The sequence below is a fragment of the Cebidichthys violaceus genome, unplaced genomic scaffold (genome assembly GCF_023349555.1).
Source record: "Cebidichthys violaceus isolate CVI_PGR_0920_01 unplaced genomic scaffold, fCebVio1.0.p SCAF_1, whole genome shotgun sequence".
Taxonomy (NCBI): domain Eukaryota; kingdom Metazoa; phylum Chordata; class Actinopteri; order Perciformes; family Stichaeidae; genus Cebidichthys; species Cebidichthys violaceus.
In genome coordinates this window covers 9,214,731-9,230,048 of record NW_027176262.1, presented here as the reverse complement: position 1 = coordinate 9,230,048, position 15,318 = coordinate 9,214,731, and the positions used below count along the sequence as shown (strand labels likewise).

At 39.1% G+C, this 15,318-nt stretch overlaps 1 protein-coding gene across 1 annotated transcript in view; it reads right to left on the bottom strand.

Annotated features, from left to right (window-relative positions):
- The window catches only part of dync2h1 (dynein cytoplasmic 2 heavy chain 1), a 107,008-nt gene that overhangs the window by 31,822 nt on the left and 59,868 nt on the right, over nt 1–15,318 (bottom strand). Inside the window, 6 exon segments of the mRNA XM_068709569.1 lie at nt 854–1,014; nt 8,561–8,633; nt 9,421–9,552; nt 9,817–9,870; nt 9,942–9,992; nt 10,113–10,178. Of these exon segments, the coding sequence (XP_068565670.1) occupies nt 854–1,014; nt 8,561–8,633; nt 9,421–9,552; nt 9,817–9,870; nt 9,942–9,992; nt 10,113–10,178 (537 nt within the window).

Below are 15,318 nucleotides of genomic sequence, written 5' to 3'. Positions count from 1 at the left end.
TTGCAAAGAGGGATTCCCAATCTGATTTCTATCAATGGAGTTCCAACATAGAGGCTAGTAACTCATAGCTAATCGGATTTATATGTATATGTAACTGATTTTACTTAGAATAATGTTATATGCAGCACCAATACTAGAGGAAATAGCGTGTATGGCTTTAGTGCCCCATATATGGGTTTGCTTGTATACACAGTTAGTGGTAGTTACAGTGGAAATGGTCTAAATATTCTTGGATAAAACACATAGAATCCATATGATTAAATCATTTTGAGCCTTACAATTGTGAGCTGATTGTGGGAGGAGTCGCCTACTTAAAAAGAAAAACCTATATCAACATAGAGACCAGAATAGAATATATTATATAAGTTGTAAAAAAACATTCATTCAGTTTGACTGATTATTCTTTGGCAAGAGGTCTTTTCAAAGCCATTTAAAAATACAACTCAAACTATAATGAAGGAACATGTCACGCTAATATATGACTCATGGATGTGTTGTAGTTGTTTTAAGACAGTGGAGGGGGACAGTGTTATATGGCACTGTGGCTACTGTGTATAACGCTTTGACTGCACACACACTACTCTTGAATAGTTGTATTAACCACAAGGGGCAGTTTTCTCAGGCGTCTTGCTGTCTTGAAATATATTACAATGGATGAACTCCATTGGCAGAACATTAGCAAGAGCTATGCCTCAAAACTGTGTTTCAATACGACATTCAACAAGCTGTACGACTCTCATTTTTAGAATTCAGATTTACAATAGACTATCTGATCTTGGTATTCTGTTGAAAACATTTCATAGCATTTGTTAAATTGCTATTACTTTCCCCATTTCATCTCGTTAGTCTTTACCTCATAAAAGTTGTCCCTGCCAATAGTTTCTGCTGCTAGTTCTGCAAGCTCCTGGGACGGGTCTGCCCCTGGAGAGATGATGATCAACACCGGCTCCCATTCCAATGTCTCAGCGTAGAGACGCCGCAGGTTCAGAGGAGGGGGAGAGAGCTCTTTCATACCTGCAGAGAAGAGTGGAGAGAGACGGAAAATGAAGGAAGGGTGTCAATGACAGATCTGTGAGAGAGTGTTTCGACATTGCAATTTAACGTTGATATGTTACTCAAACTCAAAGTGACTGGATATACTGCACTGAGACGGTACACCAGGAGGGACAGAGAATACGCAAGAAAGAGCAGGAAACAAGAAGTGGCTGTAAATGACAGTATGTAGCAGCAAAGGAGCATTAAGTGAGGGTAGATTGCAAAGACGGAGACACAAGCGTGGCAGATAAAGGAAGCGGAAAAAAAATGACAGAGGGAGGGCATGAACGGGGAGGGATAGACAGTGCCTAAAGGGGAATGATTGGGAAGGGAGGCTGGGGGAAAAGGGAAAAAAAAAAGTAGAAGAAGAGGGAGAGCAGAAGGGAGGCGTTGATGAAGAAAGACTGAGAGGGCACAAGAGGAAGAGACCGAGGGAGAGAGAGATTAGGCGCGTGATGTGCCGTGCATACTGAGTGCTAGGTATGCAGCAGTATTCACCACACACAGCAGAAGAATACCTTGTCAGCCCCCTGGCGTCGAGAAGCCAGGCTCTTTGTGTATGCGCCTAAGTGCATGTGTATGTCTGCATGTGTGTGAGTGTGTTTCCTCACTGAGCATTAGGCTCTAATCCTGCTGTAATGTAATGAATGATATATCAGATATGGGTTAATAGTGATACACAAGCAGCGATACAGGCTCACACAGTGTGTGAGTGGCTTTGTTGGAAATTCCACAGTGATGTTATTCACACATGTATCAGCAGATATCTCTTTCAGACAAACACACATGCGCGCACACACACGCACAGTGCTTTTTTGGTTGAGACAAAAATTCTTTTAGTGTCTGCTGCCAAATTAAATCTGCTGCACTAGAAGTACACGTACGTGCGCGCGCACAAGGTCTTGGTTGAGAACATCTCAGAGCGACCTTTTTGCTGCGTCACCATGGTAACACTAAGAAAAACAGTCATCTGACCACATGGCTCGAACTGTTTTGACTACAAAAAAGGTTGCATTTACAGAACATGCGCGTGCGTGCACGAACACATACACGTCTACCTTTGACATGGGCAGGTAATCAGTATTCCTGCTGCAGACCAGCATCCTGAGTCTGTGAATAGCAAAGTTCACCTTGGCTTTTATGACCCACAATCAGGGCAAAGAGGAGCCTACGAAAAGAAGATGCTGTAGGCTCCCTATGGTTGAACACTGATTAGTGGAGAAAATGCCGAATGGCTAAGAATTAATGAGCACTTGACATTACAGAAACTGACCGGACACATCTGCATATTGATTGTTAAAACTAAAAAAAGGTCGTCGTCGTCTGGTTGATTGATATGAAAAATAACGGAAAGACACGGAGAGGTGCTTTTTATGTGTATGTGAAAGAAGGGTTCGTATTTTTTAAAAGTAGAGAGAGCATGCCAGTGAGCGAGCACAAGTGTGTGTGTGTGTGTGTGTGTGTGTGTGTGTTCACCCAGGCATGCCTGTGTGCGTGAGCAGTGCCCAGGCCTGGACTGGAGGGATTGAGTCAGATTAGCTGTAAGAGGATTACAGACCATGCCTCATTAGCATACTGATTTGCTGCCAAAAACACATACACATACACACAAAATCTTCTTCTCTCCTGTTCTTTTTTTATCTGTATGTCTCTCTCTCTCTCTCTCTCGTTCTCTCATTCAGACACACACTCTCCCCCACGTCATGCACATTCACACATTACACCTTCAATCAATGGGTTCACTTGGCGTTCAAGGCGTGTGAGGACTATCTCTTTATCAAGATGGTGTAAGTGACTGCTTTATTTGTGTGATGTATTAGAACTGCCCACAGACAAATGAGAAGAGACAAAAAAGTGACACGTGTGCTTTCGGGGAATTAGCTCAAATAGAAAAACTGAGTTTTAAAGAATAGTAGAGCTAAGAGAGATGAGCTGTTCGACACTCACAAAGGCTGGAGTGTCATCCTAAATGGTTACTCTTTTACTTTTCAAATATTAGACAAAAGCTCTCATGGCCTCGTTGGTGCAGTAGGCAACTTGTCAGTCTCGTGATCTGAAAGTTGTGAGTTTGAGTCTATGGAGACTCAAGTTGCTGCACAGTCAATGTGGTGCACATATAATACTCACCTTCAAAGATGGACACCCACAAACACTGATATACAGATAGGCACCCACAGGGGCTGGAGTGCGCCCCCTCAATGAGCCAGGGTTATTATTAGAACTATGGAGCAGCTGCACAACAGCTGACACTTCGTTTCAGTCAATAGAGCTTTTGCTATCAGTAGGAAGCAAGGCAGTCAGAGTATTCTGGCTCATCAAAATGCTCTCTCCCTCTCCGTCTATATCTTCTCCCGTCCATCCTTTTTGTCACCACTTCTTTTCTGCTGGGGCTCTTTTGAATATCATATTGAAACCACTTGTGAAACAATGCTAGAGTGGATTTAGTTCAAAGAAAACAAGTTAAGGTATAGTTGCCACTGTGACATCGCTACTTATTTTTCAGGTCGGACTTGGTTAGGTATTTTCAGAAAATGAATCTCCTAATAACATGCTGTCAAAAGCAGTTTTCAACCACACTAGCGGCATGGCAATCTTGCATCGTTTGCCTTGGAATTCAGTAGAAACATGAATGGCTCCCAGGGGATTCAGATTACTAGCTTTGGTGAACCCTTGACTTAACTTCTAGCACCAATGTGAGGATTGCATTTTTTTACTTACTAGAAAACTGCTTTGGCTATTTAATCGATTGTCATGAAACTTGGTAGAGGTATCCAAGACATCCAGAGGATAAATGCTGACAGAGGCAAAGTACCATTTGTGTACAAATTGACTGAACTTGAAAAGGCATAGTTTATTTGTTATCATTTAGTGTCAAGAGATTTGCATAAGAATGAAAAACGTACTGCTGGTGTCAAAATCAAAATAATAAAACTCTCGTGAAAACGTATCACCTCACAACAATAAAGAATAGTGGAAACACAAACGCCTTGCTGTCAAAAGTAATGTACCAATTATGTGATTTAAGAATGGAAAATTAGTTGTTGGTTAATTATTGGTTGTGCATCTGTGAGTTGCTCTCAGTCTAGGATCTCTCCTGCTCATCTTTGTTTGTTTTACTCTGTCCAGCGTTAGTCTCACACCATACCTCTCCCTCATCCATGCACACACTTTCACCACTGACTAAACTGACTGACTACCACATGCACTGTATTATCATTTCTTTTGCTGTAGTTACCAATTCTTAGTCTTGTGTATCCTTCAACCTACGCTCCCCATCTTTTATCGTGGCTGTAGAGCTGAGTCATGACACAAAGCATCTAGGGTTGATGATAGCCTTTGTGTGAGTATTTCAGTGTGCAGATGCAATCGAGTATTCAGACTGGATTGTTATTAATTTAGGCTTTTCCCACGATTTAAAGGTCTTTCATGGTCTCCCTGCCACTCATAAGTCAAGCTCATTCTTGGTTGTCACCTTTCTGTCTGCTACCACAAATCTAACAATAATTGTTCGCTGCGGCCAATCAGCACTCGTATCACGACCAAGAATTGACCAATTGCCGTCTTCGAGCTCACAGAGATGCGCGGTGGATGACAAACGGTCAAACTGGGATTGTCTTCTTTCCGGCATTGCGAAAGGAAGTCAATCCTTTGTAGCTATTGTCAATACCAATTATTTGAGATTTATCAATATTTGAATGAATGACGCGTCACTTTTTACTAACGACAAGCTAAAGTCTCTAGCTAACGTCTCTAGCTAAAGTCTCTAGCTAGCGTCTCAAGCTAACGTCTCCAGCTAACGTCTCCAGCTAACGTTACCTTACCTATCACTGTACACAATTACATTACAGCCTGCTTTCTAATAGCAATTTTGAGACTTCCTAAGTTCAGCCTAGCGTTGCTAATGTCAAGTTAATTTAACGGTAACACATCTGACAAACTAACCTGCCTGTTGATGACTAACGTTAAGGGAATGTCCCCTGCATTCTGTCTTTAGGCTGCAGGACTGTCAGTCAGTTACTGGCTATATTAGCTTTTGCACAGTTTGCATTTGTATTCATGTATATATTTCTGTTTTATATTTTCCACAGTAATCTATATTCTAGTGAGAGCTATGTCCATATTCTTGGCAAGAAGTCAAACACGCTTCCAGTGGGCGTTTGGCTCTGCCAGCGTTGTCCCTTGTCACCAGTGTCATTTTAATAGAAAAGATCTAGAGGTGCAGCTGGGGGGAGGAGACTGTCCCTTTGAGGACCTCAGAATTGTTTCTCTGCTCTTTGCAGATGATGCAATTATTTTGGCTTTATCAGACCATTAGCTTCAGCATGAACTGTGGCGTTTGGCAAGTCAACAACTAGCCAGTCATGGTCCTCTGCTGGAAAACGGTGGATTGCTCGCTTCCACAAATGAAGGCATTTAAGTAACTCAAGATCTTATTCAAGAATGAGGACAAAATACAACCTGAGATCAACAGGTGGATTTGGTGCAACGTAAGCAATAATCCAGGCGATGTATCGGACCATTGTGGTGAAGAGGGATCTGAGCAGCAAGGAGAAGCTTTCCATCAATCTAAGTTCCAACACTCGATTATGTTCATGACATTAAGGTAGTGACCGAAAGAAATAGACTCAATTTGTTTTCTCCGTAGGGTGACTGCGCTCATTCTTATAGATAGACTCTGATTATAGCCTTTGTGTGAGTAATTTGCTGTGCAGAATGTTTTTCTATGAGTTTTTTTCCATGACTGAGTGAGTTGCCGGGGCCTTGTTGGTGCAGTAGACAGCGCGTCAGTGTCATAATCTGAAGGATGTGAGTTCTAGCCTCAGATTGGACAGGTGATTTAAAATAAAGTAGAGTGCATGTACACCTGCATTAGAACACAAATATACAGATAATGTTATAGTAGGCGTTTGAAAGTTGTGCAACAAGCAAATATAAGGACATTTAGTTAAGCTCATTCAGTCAAAAATGAAACATAATAAGATCATTGGTATATTCCTACCTTGTAACTAATCAAGTTACTCCACAGTTTTAAATCACGATTTTTAAACCTAATCAGGCAGTGTGTCAGTATCATAATATGAAGGTTATGAGTTTGAGCCTTACACGTGGCTGGCGTTTTATTAAAATGATCTACATATAATGAATGTAGATCAACAGAGTGAATCATTTTGTGAAAAAGTCAACTACAGACACATCCTGAAGATTCTCCATAGAAAATGATCAATAGAACCAATACCGGGTCCCTATAACAGCACCAATAGTGATTTTACTGGGATGTGGCTATATTGTTTCTATGATCTGGGAGAGCTTGAAAGCTTGGATCTAAATGATTTCTAAAAAAAAAATATCCTGAAATTGCTTTTTTTTTCCAGGCGAAAATTTAATTTTAAATTTTTGCTGTGTGCCATCTTAATTTACTCTTAACCAGTAACATATATACTGATATTTACACATATCAACACATCTCACAAGTGTTTGGGTTATTTTAATACCAAAAGTATTAAAATAGCCCTTACAATTGCAACGCTACACTCATTATCGTATGGGTATGCTATTTTCGAGCTGAGGCCTAAAAATAGGGCTAGGGTACAGAAGGTTAAGAGCTATTACCTGAATATTTAAGAAAAACTTATTTGGTTGTAGCCTACAAAAAGACTCAATATCACTGGGCCACTGTTAGCTGATGACATCATAAATTCATACAGTTTTACTTCACTGTCAAAAGCAATTGGAAGAGCAAAATGTAAATTATATTTTGGGGGGTGTTTTCTCATTTAAATAAGTAATGTTTGGCCTTGAGTTATTGTTCATTCCTAATGAATATTCATATGACAAAGATGCTGACATCCAAAGCACATCATTTCCCCAAGGTTAACACACCCAGTAAGGCTTTTTAAAATGCATGTGTGCATTTGGTAGTGTATGACTGAAAAAGCAGGTGCAGGACCAGAGAATAAAGGAGATAGTGTGTTTTTGTCTTCAAAATACTAAATTGTATTAACTTAAACTGAAACCTTAATATATATTATAAATGCTGTGTTATGTAAGCTGTTATAAAGGTCAATATTTTATTACATTTTAATAGAATGACCAAGATGATCAAAGAGGCAGACTTAGGTCTAACATTTGGACAACACAGAATTTAGGTCTTGTGTTGTACATTTTTTGCACATGATTTTATTTAGTAAATTTCCAAATAAGATGTTCTGTATATTTTTGAACTTGCAAGCTTAATTGTCTGGAAAATTACTTTTGGCATTAGTGAATAACTGGATTGTAAGCAGCTCAAAAACTGCTGAACACACACACACACACACACACACACACACACACACACTGATATTGATGGACAGATGAATGTACATGCTCTTGTTCAGACAAAAAAACAATACTATATAGCTAATAAAAGCTGAACCTATAAACCTAAAACCATCAGAAGTCAATTAGTGTGTTTTGTCACACAGCACACGCAACTAAAAATGAGTTTCATACACATGCATCAACACCTGCATATCAGTTTCATCTGACATCAATTAGCAGCGTCCAAGATAGTGCAGTCAGAAGCAGACACACAATACGCCATTAGGATTATCTGGACTGAATGAATGGGTTCATTAGGCACAATATACTAACTCTCTAGCAACATTATTACTGTGTGTGTGTGTGTGTGTGTGTGTGTGTGGATGTTTGTGTCAGTGGTGGAGAGAGACAATGAGAAAAGAGAACAGACTGAGTGAAGTATGTGAATGTGTTTGTTTTTGTAGCATTTACTCAAGGTAAGTGACAACTCACAGTGTTGAAAAACACATTAAGAGAAGAGAGGGAGAGGACTATCGGGTAAAAAAAAAAAATGACACCATTGTCATGAAGTGGACAAGTATGGCGAGATCCAACATAAAAGCTCTGTTTGGGAAGATTTTGCTTGAGTGGAGTGTGAAGGCAGAAGGTGCTTGTGAAAAACAAAACATTTTTCTATCGAGCTGAATGAGTGCAGAAGTAAAGTCGTTTATCAAAAGCAGTAAATGAGGATCTAGTCATGATGATTACAGCTCATTATTCAGAGTAATCACATTCAAATTCAGAAGGGCAAATATTTACTGAACCTTTATCAGAACAAAACAAGTCATGTTGTTCACATTTTTCAGCAACTTGCTTTGTACAGAGCAGAGCATCAGTTTGTGTCTTGGTTGGTTTCCTTCAACATCTGCAATACACTTTAAAAGGTGTGCATACAAATAAAATGTGTGTAATTCATTCATGTGATACACATATATGGGGTCTGAGACCAAATAAGGAAGGAAGAGAAACCTTGTAAAAATATCAATAAAGACGAGACCCATTTCCAGAGCAGTTAGGTGTCTAGTGCAGCGTGATTATGCCGTGAATGTGATTTATTTGTTGTGGCTGTTCAGTGGGAAATTGTGAATAATAAATCATTTTTTTATGTGTATTCTGGTCCATGTCAGTAGAACGGTCCTGAGCTTAACTCCAGCCAAAATAATAATAAAAATATGAAAACACTTACCCAGGGCCTGGGTGGCAAATGCTGCCATGGCACTCTGAAGTCGGTCTGGTCTGACTGCCTGAACCAATAACAGCTGGAAAGGCAAAAACAGGATGAAAAAAACCACAGCCATCCATTAAAACCTTATAGACAGAAATGTTATATATCCAAAAGGAAATGACATAATTTAGATACATAATCATAATCATATTCACTGAGGTTTCTAGATGTTTTGGATATTTTTTTAAGAACACAAAACACAAAGTAAAAGATGAGGTCAATTGCTGTGACAGTCAAGTGTGTATACTTGACTTTAGTGATATAAACTGGGACACATTTGGAACGTTTATGTTTACATCTGTGAAATGGTCTATAGGTTATCATTCACTACCATTAAATGAGTTGCAAATGCACAATGTGTTGAAGAGTTATGCAAGTTTATGGAATATAGGATACAAATTTGGCAAATTTGGCATATAAATGAACAAAATTCAAACTAAGGTGGAGTGTTAATCAAAAACAGTTTTGCAACAATATAAAAAAGCAGACAATCTGTTGAGGCAGACATTGGTGTGCACTATACTGTAGTCTCATTTTGAGTATAATAACTCTGGGGAAAAAGTAATCTTGTTTCTATGTTTCATAGAAGAGCAAGGTTACATTAAATGTGATTGATAAATGGTGGCGCTATCTGCACTAAAGCATTATCAGCTCTTCCCTGACCCATAGACTCATTTTACAACAGATTTTGCTGAGAAACAATCAAATAAACTGAGGAAAAAACCCAACTGTGTGTGTGTAGACTTTTGACACACTGAAAAATGATGATACCTTGTTCCATTTGGCTGACGAAATTAGTGTTTTTTTGATTGAAAGCTGACCTGCTGGAAGGGAGAAATCTTCTTGGCAATTGAGGATGGGATTTCCTGTTCACACTGCGAGGTCTGCGAGAAGGACAGCCAAAGGTCTGAGTCACTCAAACACAGGGACTGGTAGAGGGCTGGGAATGTAGTCTGTGAAAGAGAGACGGCAAAAGTTAAAAGGGTGAAAGACTGGTCGAGAAATAATGTGAGATAAATATCCAATCTTAAGCTCAGTAAGGACTTTAAGGCTTCACTGCCCTTCTATTCATGTCACAATAAGCTATTATTTTTTTAGATGTCTAAAATAATAATATAATAAATAAATAATTGCATATGCTGAAGGTGTAATAATGTACACATTTTGAGTTGAGTGTGTGAGTTTGAGTATGTCAGTGTGTAAATTATTGCATTTACTTTCAAAATGGCCACTGCCCCTTGCCTCTCCTGATCAATCCAAGAAGGGAACTCCTGCCGAGAAAGGAGAGGTGTAAGTACAGAAATAGCACTGTGTTTTCTCCGAAAAAAAGCTGCTCTCTTACCTCTTTCTTAAACATTTCTCCTACAATGGATCCAGTGAATACATCCCATTCCTACAGAAAAGAGTAGTGTTAACATTTGGCAACTGGAATTAGCTATATTTAATTTTTCACTGAAATTAGTATGTATGCAATCCTTAATATGCAGATACTATAATCTACAAAGATACTCACACTCTCCTGGAAGAGTTTGGGGTACATGCCTTTCACAAAGTGCATAGCAAACATCAACTGGTCAGCCTGAGACAGAGAGAGAGAGAGAGAAAGAGAGATCTATACACGTCTGTAATATGTTACATATGATCACATGAAAACAATGAACAAAGAAAGTCTTAGCATCTCTTCTAGACCAAGAGCAAACACACACATATTCCATTGTATGATGTTCAGCTTCATCTACATAACTACAGGACTTAATATATATATATATATATATATATATATATATACTGTATATATATATATATATATATATATAATTTTAAGCACTTAACAACTGGCTAGCAATGACTAACTGAATTAGAAAAAGCATATAATGCAGTTGTGTTTTGTAAAGTGGCGATAATTCAGACGAGTTAATCTAATCAGTTTAGCTATATAACTGCTATTACTGCTACTAGAGGTGTTTCTGAAAAATAAGGTACATTATGGAGACAGTAGTCTATGAAAACTTCTCCTGCAACCACGGTGGATATAATCATTCAGATGTGATTACTGAATTACCGCATAATTAGATAAGATAATAATTAGAAAGACTCCCAGTGGTCTTTGACACCCCCCTTAAAGTGCATCTTAAACTATGTACTACTAGCAACACTAATTTAACACTTGAGGAATAATGCTATACTGCAAATTGCCAATGCAATCCAATCGTGTGCCTCTTGTGTTCAACTGCCTACATTTCCAAACATAGGACCAAGCCACGTGGGACCCTTGTACACCGATCCACATGACCACATTATTCCTGTGTCAAGCTGTCTGCAGAAGGTGAGCGCATGGGAAACGGGTCAGGTAGTGTGTCACATAAACACTCACACCCACAGACTGACACAATATCTTTTCTTTTTTTTCCCCAAGGAATGTGTTGGATTTCAGTCTCACATTATGTTTAGTGTTTCCCTATTGTTTTATCTTCCATCTCAGCTGTTGTAGGGCTCAGCTCGATGTGTTTTGATCTGAGAATCTATGTTTAGTAGTGTTAAAGGAAGAGAAATGTTGAACAAATTAAAATAAGTTTGTAAAAGCTTCTCTTCATTCTTTGGTCGGTATCGGCACACATGCAGGAACTGAGTTACAAAAAATCACTCCAAGTACTCTAAGTGTATATTCCACGTACTGAAAAACCTTACTAGCACATATTTGCCTGTCACCTAATATTACATTGCATAATTTAATAAACTTGAGAAGCGGCAAGAATAACCTTCAGGCTACATTTGGACAAGAGCTCTTCACTACCATGTCCTCTTTCCGACTCTCTCCATGATTTGTCTCTTGATCCAATGTCTGGATGATTTACACCGAGCTGCCGAGTTCAACTCCATCAACGCAAGTGACTGTGGGTGCAGTTGAACCAGAGAGAGCCGAGCAATATGATATGACAGATCAAACAAAAAGTGTCACAATGTCCACGAAAGTGTGGATCTGTGCGTGCACATGTCATGTGTCAGAGAGAAATGAAGCAAACAACGCGCAAAGAGGATACAAATCTGGGAGTGTAGTCTGCTGTCATACTGACACTCTGACGGGACAGGAACCTCAGGTGACAGGTGTGACACCCCTCCCACTGTCTTGAAGACAAGTCTTGGCCATCCTAAGCAGGCTTGTTGGCTGACATGGGAGGGTCGTCAGCTGATGAGGCTCACCTGGACCTTTGAGCTATATAATGCTGGCTCCTGTGCTCGCTCAGCGTGCTTTTCATTATTCTAACTCTTGCTTCTGTAATCGTTCACCCTCCACCATCATGGAAGATCTTCCAATACCTCAAATGCATCTTGAGGAGCGAGGAGGCTTCTGGAAGAGCTTAGAGCGAGGAAACCATATAAAACAGTAGATGAGACATCTTCTAATGACGTGCCATTCTGGGATGGAACCATATGGCGGCCATTTAACCTGGGTTCAGTTTTAAACTTGCTGTTATTGGAACCATTGGTTAAAGAAGCTTGTGTTGTAATGTAATGTAATGTGTTGTCTTTATAATCCTTGTATTTCTCTACCTAAACACCAATACTGTTTTTTATTCAAGGAGTGTAAGACATCTGTGTCTGCCGAGACTGAAAAGAAAAAACCCATTCTGGGTGAATTTCATAATTGTGCATTTATATTTCAGACAATAATTTCATTTTTAAGATAATGAATGATTTACATTTTTTCAATTTTGCCTGAACTTAATATGCAAGAACTGTCTTTGGTCTTCTTAATGGCTAACGTACTGTAAAAGCAATATATTTAATTAAGAAATCCTGAATGGATTCAGAATTATGGCCCATAGGCAGCCAATTACAATCAGATACACAAGAGAAAAAAATCGCTCTAATCAAATGAATATAGTAATATCATAAATTGAGGCACTTCCCGATGATGAGAGGAGAGGTTGAAGTGCCTTCCTAACTGTAAATGAGGAGTTGTTTAGTGATAAAGTAAGGGTTAATTTCTTCAGCAGAACTCCTGATGGACTCTTCGTGATTGCCTTTCATTCACATGGTATAATTATGGACATTAACTTTACAATGATAATGTGGAAAAATCACAGGAATTTAGCAAAATTGCAAGCCTGACCTGAGCTTCTAAAGTATAAATCTCCTTTCTCCGACTCAACGTCTTTACCCAATAGTCAAGACATGGATTGTTTTTATCTGCATTACTGAAAAGTAAAATCCTGTAAACGGACAACAAGTGTTATATGATGATTGATTGCAGGATTCAAGGAGGAAACGTTGTGCGACCTCTTGGCCTTGAATAACAGTGTTGGCTGATTGTGTGATTGGTTGTTTTGTGTTGCTGTCAAGGAAGTGGTTAAACAATTGTTGTGTTGATTTGCCTGGGCTTCACTTTTTGTGGACTGTAATGTTGCCAGCTTGCTTGGGATATTATGAAATGGGATTTAGAAGCGATAAGCTTCTAGTTTAGCAATAACTTAGAACTCCGCTGGTCCATTACTTGGTAGCTAACGTTTAAGTTCACTAACTTTTTGTTGTTTTATTGACCCCTATTTAAAAAATAAATCTCTCATCTACTCTATACTGACTTGAGGAAAGTGATACCAGCCTCCCTGATCTCTTTGGTCCTTTTGGTAAAGCAATTAGGTGCTGAACAGCTGACAACCATAAACAATACCCAGGTAAGATGGCGGACAGTGATCCCATGATTATGTCACATCATCGGTTTTATACCTATGGAGGAAACACAGGTGTATCCTATGCAAACGTCTTTTATCAGGTGGCGTGACATAAATTCCGCACCTTGTGTGACACGTTGCTTAAGACTGGCGCTATAGAACCAAGGGTTTCTCATTTGGCAACTTCGGCTCCTCCCATCCTCGCATCCTTCTCTCCCATCCTCGCTGTGAGAAGCGAAGACGTGAGGAAGAGACGCAAGTGAGGGAGGCCAGGAGACACGTTGGCATGATAAAATCCCCATCTGAAAATCCCCCTTTGTTGTATTTATTGTTTTAAATGTGTTTGTTTCTGGTAAGTCCCACTTTTGCACATGACTATAACTCAAACTACTGCATGTACTGAGAGATGCATCGCACGCACCCAAGTAAAAATTAGCACATAATGTAAGAAAACTATTTATTGAGTGTATTTGAGTCAAAGTGTGCATGCATAGGAGTTTCTGACTGATATCCAGCAGATAAGGGGCAGAGAAAAAGTCACGGGAAAAAAAAAAATCAAAAATCCATAGTGCCTGGAGCACACTGAACAAGTCTAGGTGCTTGCTATTCAAACCAAACTGTCATCACAAACAAAGCATTTTTTATTTACATTTATTTATCAGAGCATTCACAATAACCACTCAAAATCAGCAGATTACAGCCGTAAATGATATTTACAACCATGAAAAGCAAGCGAGCTAAGATCTCTATCGATCTCACAACCATTCACACACCACAGGTTAAGTGTCTTGCCCAAGGACACATCGACATGGACTAGCGGAGCCGAGGATCGAACCGCTGATCCTCTGATTGAAAGGACGACCCTGTTCTACCGCTGAGGTATTACTGTGCACAGCCCCGATATCAACAACAACTCAAGTTATAACTTATAGCTGCCAGTTTGGGTCACAGAGTTGGCTGTGTCAGTGATCAAACCAAACAGCGAGTCAAAGGTCATGGGCAGTATTCAAAATGACAAATCAAAGGAACGAAGACATCAGCCACTGTCTGTTCCATCACTGCCTCCAAAGCAGAAGTGCTTTCTGCTCAAAGATACAGTTCTATGTGCTCGTATCCCGTGCATGTGCCTTGTTTTTCTGTGTGCTGGTGTGAGACTAATTGATCCCTGTATTACAGTAACTGGAATCATTATGTAAAGACAAATCAATTCACATGCAAGTATATTAAATTGAGCATTGTCGGTTTACAGGGTTCCCATTTGTCCAAATGTAATAACTTTTTACATCATGCATAAAAATGTTATTACATTATGTGCTCATGGTTTTCAGAAATTATTGGCTGATTCTTACATTATGAGCTTTTAATAAATTTAAATTGTTACATTATCGACAATTATTACGTTGAGTTACACTCCCCCTCAATTTTGAGCTATAAAAAGAAATGGCTCGACTTGCCAGTATCTAATCCAGATATCTGCCTGCTTGTTCAGTAAACACGTCCCTAATTAATCATTTTCATTTTAATATGTCAATTAAGAAAATGCTGTTAAGCCTTAATTACTATTACATGGGGAAATCCAGGCAGTATTGTTAAACACTGAAAATATTGTTCAGGACACTTATTTGGAGAAAATAAAAGCTGTTCAAATATAAAACATCTCATTACAAGTCAAATAACATGAGATAAACAAGTTTACATATTTAAAAAACTGAAACAATCTTTGCGATTGAGGTTCACCAATCTAATATATTTGGTAGAGTAACCCTGATTCTTAATCAAACGTTGATGTGTCTAGCCATGCCCAATCAATATCCTATTAAGCTGAATCAGTTTGTGCAGGAATTCCACGCACATAGAATAGTCTGAGTGCCTACCATGGCAATGAAAAATAGAGATATTCCAAAAATATGGGACGAATATATTGTGTTTTCTAATATCGTCTCCTCTCAAATTGTCCTCTTCTCTATTCTCCCATTATGCTGCCCTCATTTTGTGTCCTCTCTCGCTCATTATCCACCTTTATCTTTTTACTGGACCCCCCCCCCC